This window comes from Triticum dicoccoides, chromosome 6B (assembly GCF_002162155.2).
Source record: "Triticum dicoccoides isolate Atlit2015 ecotype Zavitan chromosome 6B, WEW_v2.0, whole genome shotgun sequence".
In the NCBI taxonomy this organism is placed as follows: domain Eukaryota; kingdom Viridiplantae; phylum Streptophyta; class Magnoliopsida; order Poales; family Poaceae; genus Triticum; species Triticum dicoccoides.
In genome coordinates this window covers 212658068-212665712 of record NC_041391.1, presented here as the reverse complement: position 1 = coordinate 212665712, position 7645 = coordinate 212658068, and the positions used below count along the sequence as shown (strand labels likewise).

Genomic DNA, 7645 nt, shown 5'->3' with positions numbered 1-7645 from the left:
ATATTCCAATCGTCGTATCGTCGTAACAGGAAATTGCAACGTATTTCTTTTGATGGTGACAAATAGGTATCACAACAAGTAACATCTTTGTAGCGAGAAATTATTGCGACAATTTAAACTTTCCGTGGCGATACTCTATTTCAACAAACTTACTTTGGTGGCTCTAAACTGTTATCGCATCATGAAAATTTTTGTGGCGCGAAGCTATTACAACAATATAAAGTGCTCCGTTGCAACATTCTAGTGCAACAAAACAGATAGGCGTAGCAACTGAGATATGATGCAACACTATATTTTTAGTGGTGATAGCATGTGGCAACAAAAAATGGGTTGTGGTAATAGTCTATTGCAATCGTAAAAAAAATTACAGGGTTTTAATTACAATATTCAAAACCATATATATAATATGTAGATTCATACAATTCATACTTCTGATAGAAAATATCCATCAAATAAAACTCAAATGTAATTTAGCCATCCTAATTAACTTCGAAGACTAAACTGCCTGTGATCTAGAGTCCAGTCCAGCTAGTTCTTTGGATCCTGCAATCAAGAAATAAAAAAAGTTCTAGTTAATGAGTCAAACATAACATACGCCATACAATTATGCCAGCTCCATTGTTAAAAACTATTGCCAGACTAACTAGCTAATACTGTGTCAGCAAGCATGTAACTAAGGCATCAGAACAACTATACAAGTGTGAATGGCTAAGGCATAACCTAAAGTACATCTACTAAAAGGTTTTTTTTTTGAGAAAAAAACATTGCTTTTAACTTAATGGTGTTGGGCTGAATCACCCAAAACAAAGAGCAGCCACAAGGGCTAGTACATCGGCCCCCCATTCCAGTTAGGTTCTAACATCCTATCAAGACTAGCAAGCTCATGAGCAACAAAGTTTGCCGAGCGACGACATACATTTATTTCATAATAAGAAAACCATAATATGAGCGGGTACTTGGTATCCTCAATAACAGCAGCATAGGCCGATGAGTCCACCTTATTGATATTAAGTGCTTCCATCAGGAGTTGCGAGTCCGTTTAAAAAACGACCCTCACGACCCCTATATCAACAGGAAGAGATACTACATGGGACATTGCAGTGGACTCATCAGCGAAGGCATAACGCGCATGATCATGACATCCTGCTCGTGCATACAGAATGGTACCATCGTCCGATCGTACATCTACTAAAAGCTCCTGCTATTGATTTAAGTTATGACTAGATGTATAGTTTCAGTTAAGTTCATGTCCCTAGCTAGCACATATTTGTATTTTATTTAAGTTGTGACTCGATGCAGCAACAACACATGGTAAAAGAGAAGAAGCAGCTAGCTAATTATGAAGACCAATGACGTAGAAAATGCAGGTGAACATGAAGAGAAAGCAAGGTTGTGACTTACCATTGCTTTATACATTCGAGATTGCCTTGTTGCAGCTTGTATGAGCGCATTTGAAGAAATAGCAGTCGGCCTTGAATCTGGAGTCTTATTAGGACTAGATGTCTGTGAAAGAATATTTTGCAAGTTTGGATTACTATTTTGTTTGTCAACCCTCTTCGTAGGAACCTGTAAATAGAAGTCCACTTTTAGCAATGCAAGTAAGCAACATAAATCTTACAAGGTCAGAAGCATATGACTGTAATCACCATCACCTGTTGGGTTTCCATCTGTTTGCTCAATTCTACAAACTTTGCCATCATGTTTTTTCAAATTCCAGTCTTGATGTTCGCTCCTCTTGCAACAATCTTTCCCTTTCAGCACGCTCTTCTTTTAACCTCTCCTCAAGTTGTTCTCTCTCAGCACGCTCCAAGTTAATCCTCTCTTGTGTGTTAGCACGTTCAGCTTGTAGTTGATCTTCTAAGTCATTGACCTGCTGGCTGAGCTGAGAGTTTCGCTCCTGGGTGGCTGCTGTAGCACGAGCTTGCTCTTCAATCTGGATACGGAACTTTTCAGAATCAGTTGAAGTTTTGGCCATGTATCCGTACCCACGAGGCTGCGATGACTTGCATTCGAGAGTGTCTTTGTAAGCGGTCTGGAAAACATTGTTTTTCTGCTCACTTGAAAGTGGACCTTCAGTTTCAGCTTCTTTGTTTTTAACCTCTTCAAGTGCTTGGTCCTAAAAATGATAGGAACAATTATAGGTGCAGCACCAATATTGACACTATAAAAGATGAATCAAGAATAACACGGTCCAACGCATGAATAATCGCATCTGATGATGAAACATGCCGAATGCACATCATTGACTAACTATAGAATAACCAAAAGTCAGTGTACTCACGTAAACTTTCTGGGAATCTGTGTTAGACCATGTTCCATTGTTTGTATGGGTGAGTTCCCATAGAGCAATACAATCTGGCTCTTCTCCAGTTTCTAAGTTTCTCTGCAAGTAATATAACAATGAGATGCTTGAAACATGACACCATATTTAGCAGCAAGGCATACATATTTAATTGGACTCGTACCTTCTCAAAACTAACTTGTGAGTAAGATTTTGATCCGATTATATGTTTTGTCTTCTGTTTCTTACGGTTATCAGCGTTCTTTTGGCTGCCTTCCTATCAATTCATTGAAACCAGATATAACCAATGAGACTAGCCATTTCACCTTAACACATAATAGACTAACCGTGACCTTAGAGATAACCTGAAATTTTGAATCAGTGCCAAAGTACTCAATCATCCATTCCCACTCTTCTGGTTGTAAATCTTCAGGCAGATTAGCCAATCTAGCTGCATCTGTTTTGTATGACTTGTAAGTGGAGCTTAGAGTTGATCGCCAGCCTCTATATCTCTCTTTCGCAATTTTGAAAACTTTTTCACTTTTTCTTCTGTTTCTGGTGTATCTTCCAGGTCCCATATGTCCTGTAAAGCATACAGCAAATAAATATACATAAGCAGTGCATTATCGATGGTAAAATAAGATAACACATGTGAAAAATATTGTACGCACTATTATATCTGCAACAATGAGGTGATGAATGGTAGGGTGAATGTCCGACCACGTCCTCACTCCAATGAGTGGTAACTTTCTTTTCATTATGACAACCACGTCATCCTTGAACGAACGATAGTTCATTCCTACTGTACCACGCAATTTTTTAGAGAATGTAATATTTAGCTTTGCAGATCCATTGGCAAAACGCTTCTTAGATGCTTTAAAACCTTTTAGAACACCTCGCCCTTTCTTCTTCTGTCCACCAGCTTCTACAGCCCAAATCATACAAGAAAATTTGTATTACTCAGCATTAGATTGTAAGAAATGATGACACAAATGTAAACGAAAGCAAGTACCATCCTATAGTCGCGCACGGTTGCGGCGAGCATGGGATGGCCATTCAGCAAGGGAACACATGTCATTAGTAGACAATGGAATGTCAGATTGTTCTGGAGTTGCTGTAAAAGATTTAGTAGTCTTGAAGGTTTAGCTATTTAACCCACACCAAGATTTTATGCATTATAGGAAATGCTAAATAATTTACCAAATTTGGGTTGTCCACGTTGGTTTTTGTATGCCGTTATACTTTCCATCCTTGTTAAGAGAACAGAGCCTTTCTTTACTGCACACAAAAACAATCATGGGACTTAGCATTAACAAAGCATTGATGTTCTGCATCATTCAGATAGGTGATTATGAAGTAAGGATGTTGTGTACCAGGAGCATCCTCCGTAAAATTCATCATTGTGCTCTTGTGTGGGTAAACCAGACATATGTGAATGAACATGAAAGGCAAAGTATCAGTGATAGGTTCATGAAAATACTACTCTGAATCTATAGGAAAAAAATGCAATGTGACTCGTGTAAGACCAAATATCTATTAAAAATCAGCTTATAGTAATCTGAATCAAATGCAATGCAGATGATGACTAAACCTGAATGCTCTGCTCTGTTGACGCACATATAACATCTAATATATGACATTATGTCTTAAAATGTGTTGAAAGAAACTCATCTCGATCTACGCTAATTGCTAAAAAATATTTATAAGAAAGTGACTGTAGGATGTATAAGAAGAAACCAGAGTGTAAGAATGTGGATTTATTTTAGGCAAGCCGGATAATATTACATCGAAAGCTAATCAACCTGATTCAGATATAAGAATTAATGTTGTATGCAAAGTGACAGTGACGGTGATGGTAGGATTCTAAGTGTAATGTAAAGATTCAGACTGAAGCCAGGAGGAAACAAATGTAAAGTGGATCATGAAAGCATCCATGTATGTAGAAAAAAACCTGGTATTTGGCACCATTATTAGTTGGGGGATTGAACTCAGAAAGCCGGCACTTATCTAATAAAAATGCAAGCTAGCTAGCTTTGCACATACAGATTACAGAGTATGTCTATATCTTTCAGTTAATGGATCTAATGCTCAAAAACCAATCTAATGCTCACGACCCCCTTTGGCGTCCACGAGGAAACAGAGCGAAACAGGAGCAGAGATGGTGGAAAGGCCTGCAGGCACCTCGGGCACGCTGGGGTCGGGTGCGGCAGTAACCAGCGCCTGGCCACCATGTCACGACGCCGGCGTGCACAGCTGAGACGGCTGCGGCCATGAACCGGGCCGGGAGGCCCCGTCGAGCCCCAGTTCAAGGCCGAGGCGAGCTCCATGGCGGCCAGCCTCCAGGCCAAGGTGAGGCGCTGCGCCGACCCTCCAGGCCGCGAGCGCCTCCGCCGAGGCGGCCAAATCGAGGCGCGATGGGAAAATGCCACCGGCGGCGGCATGTCCCCTGCCCTGACTTCTTTTCTACGGCCAAGCAGCGATCGGAGGAGAGAAGGGGCAGCCCCTCTGAATGGATCAGGATCGAGAGAGCCGCGCATCGATGAGGAGCTCGTGGGGGAGGGGGGTTTGATCCCGGACGGAGGCGGGCGCAGAGGAGAGGGGGGAGGGGGAGATCGAGGAGGACTGGATTTTTCAGCAATGGAGGAGATCGGGAGGAGGACTAACCTGACGCCATGCACCTGACGTGGTTCGCTCTGTTGACGCCGTCATGACGCCGGCAGCACAGATGAACCGAGACGAGAGCTCAGATCCAATCGCCCGTGAAGACGCCGTTGTTTGGTCTAGAATTATATATTCGTGGGTTGTTAGGAAGGTATTTAGCGGGAAGCTAATTTTTTGGTGGGAACAAAGACGCTAATTTGGGACCTTTTAGCGGGAGGTTAAAAAATATTGGCGCAAAAAACAGTACACCTAAATTAGGTGGTGGGAAAGTAACTCTTTCTGTTTAAAAAAAGTAATTAGTTTTTAGGTAATTTTCTAGGTTGTAGATATATTTCGAGATGGAGGGAATACTAAAATGTTTTGAAGACTTGCCGTGTAAATGAAATGAAAAAGAATGCAAATTTGCCATGGCACAAACATACTGCATGTTAATTGACATGGCAAAATTACCTGGGTGGATTTGCAGTAGTAAGTACAAAAGCAAAATCAAATCTGTTAAAAGTTGCAATGCTTAATGTGGTCATCATCAATCCTACAAAGTCAAAAAAAGGGAAACAAACACATATTTCTACAATCAACTCAAATTTGTTTTTATTTTTACTACTCCATGTGAACATGGCCAAAGTTGTAGTGGTGACATGGCGAAAACTATATTAGAGGCATGGCAAACAGATTAGCAAATTTGCCATGGTAAAAAAAAATATGTGCATGTCATGCCAAAAGTTATAGTGGTGACATGGAAAAAGCTATATTAGAGGCATGCCAAAAGCTATAAAATCCTTTTTGCCATGGCAAAACAGTGTTCAACAATATATACTTCTGATTCATGGCAAAATCTAGAGAAAATTTGATTCATGATTCATTTCAAAGCTAGAGTTTGTATGTACTGATCACATGGCAAGTTTACAAAATTTGCACTACAGACTAAATACAGGAGGACAAATGCCATGGCAAATTACTGAATATAATTCTTGCAGGAGGACAAACAACACTAAACAGTGCTAAACACTACACACTAGTTGCCAATTTGCCATATTGTACTAAATATCATGTTCTACACAATTTGCCATGCTCAAAAGAAACTATTCCAGAAAAAATATTGTCAAGATGTACCCAATGTGTACCCATGTGAACAAGAAATCTAAAGTCAAACAAATTGGCATGTCACTACTAAACAAATTCCCAAGTCACTGCTAGACAACATAAAAAAAAGGGGACACATGATCTTCTCCATCAATAGTCTAGCAATTCCTGTTTCAGTGCAATCAGTGTATGATGTGCTACCGAACAACTAAAAAAGAGTTCATTCTTATTTTGCATATTTGTCTATCATACATTTGCTCTCCTAAACTTTTAGTAATATCCAATACCTTCCCAGGTAAAGCTGTTGATGAAGGACGAGGAGATCAAGGACTCCAGAATTGATCCGACTGAGGCAAGAAACCTGAAGTGAACACCAGCCCCCTCTGCTCGATGCACATATCCTATCCCCGATACTCCCACTCCCTGTACAACAAAAGTGCAAAGTTTCAGTGTACATTAAGCTGAACCTGAACCATTCTTTGTGACGAAACTTCCTGTTCTAACTAAATCTGCACGCATGTGCTCTGCTGTTGTGCTCGTCCCAGGTCAGTAGCAGTAGGAGAGCTCAGCTAACGGCAAGGCACATGAGCACAGCTCGGGCGGCTACTAGGAGGCGGCGGAATACCTGGGCTCGGGGTGAATCCCGGCGAGCAGTTCACCATCCGCACATCACTAGAAGAAAACGGCGTCCCCGCCGGCGAGCAGATCCCTATTGGCGCATCGGCGAGCAGGTCGGCTGCGAGCTGCAAGGCCTCGTCCACCTCCTAGTTGACCTCCATGAAGCGCCGCGGCGTCAGCGTCAGCACCTCCACTGCTCTCTCCCTCCGCGCCCCGCCTCCTCGAACAGTACCTCCCTTGCTTCTCCCCCGTCCGCGTCCCGCAGCCTCGTGCGCCACCAGGCGCCGCCTCCCGGTGTAGGATGACGGCACCGCCGCTTCAGCTGGTCGCCATCGCCTCCCTCGCGCCCAGGGCCTCGCGGACATCGCCATCGCCGCCGGGTTGGAGGTGGGCGCATCGCAGGGATGGTGCGGGCAGCGTCGCCCCGAGCGCGGCGGCCTGGTGCTCGCGGCGGCGCTCGGCATCGGACCGCGACGGCACCTCGCTCCGGTCGGCGAGGAGCTGAGTCGTAGCGCGGCAGTACCTGGTGCTCGGATGTAGCGAACGCCAAATCCCTGGCCCCCTCCGCGGATCCCTCGTGGTCGTCGTCCTCGACCCCTGCCGCCGCGACTGTGGCGGGATCTGGTCAGGGAGGAGCCTCGTCGCCGGCGAAGGCCACTCCTCTCTGTATTGCGTGGCGGAGACAGAGCAGTGTGCTCTGAGCGGTGGAGCAAGGGGAGAAGAAGATAGGATTGATGCTGGCGTTCGGGATGAAGCCTGTTTTAGACTGATTTACCGAACGAAAACAAAACGTGACGTGTCGGACCTCAGTTGCTATGACATTCGTGCCTGTAATCAATGGCACAGAGATTCTAAATTACGGGTCTTTCAGGAGTTAGGAGTTATAGATTCCGAAATTTATTTATAAAAAGTTATATCGTGGTGAAAAAAACACCAAATCCGAGAATTGTGAAGGGGCGATCCGACGCCCTTCCCTGTAAGGTTCTCGTCGTTAATATTTGT

At 43.4% G+C, this 7645-nt stretch overlaps 1 protein-coding gene across 4 annotated transcripts; it reads right to left on the bottom strand.

Moving 5' to 3' along the window:
* Positions 1–326: 326 nt before the first annotated feature.
* On the bottom strand, positions 327–7403 carry LOC119320028 (uncharacterized protein KIAA2012-like). Of its 4 annotated transcripts, XM_037594171.1 has the most exons (11): positions 6651–7403; positions 6313–6448; positions 4946–5061; positions 3655–3688; positions 3482–3559; positions 2647–2864; positions 2466–2558; positions 2282–2383; positions 1653–2116; positions 1402–1566; positions 327–543 (listed from the first exon to the last, which is right to left on the bottom strand). In XM_037594171.1, the coding sequence occupies exons 3-9, from the start codon at positions 4988–4990 to the stop codon at positions 1697–1699; spliced, it is 990 nt and encodes a 329-aa protein (XP_037450068.1). In that variant the 5' UTR covers positions 4991–5061; positions 6313–6448; positions 6651–7403; the 3' UTR covers positions 327–543; positions 1402–1566; positions 1653–1696. The 4 variants fall into 4 exon arrangements, with proteins under 4 accessions (XP_037450068.1, XP_037450070.1, XP_037450069.1 ...); XM_037594173.1 differs by lacking the exon at positions 4946–5061; XM_037594172.1 differs by lacking the exons at positions 6313–6448; positions 6651–7403 and having other exon boundaries at positions 4946–6306.
* Between the last annotated feature and the right edge of the window lie 242 nt (positions 7404–7645).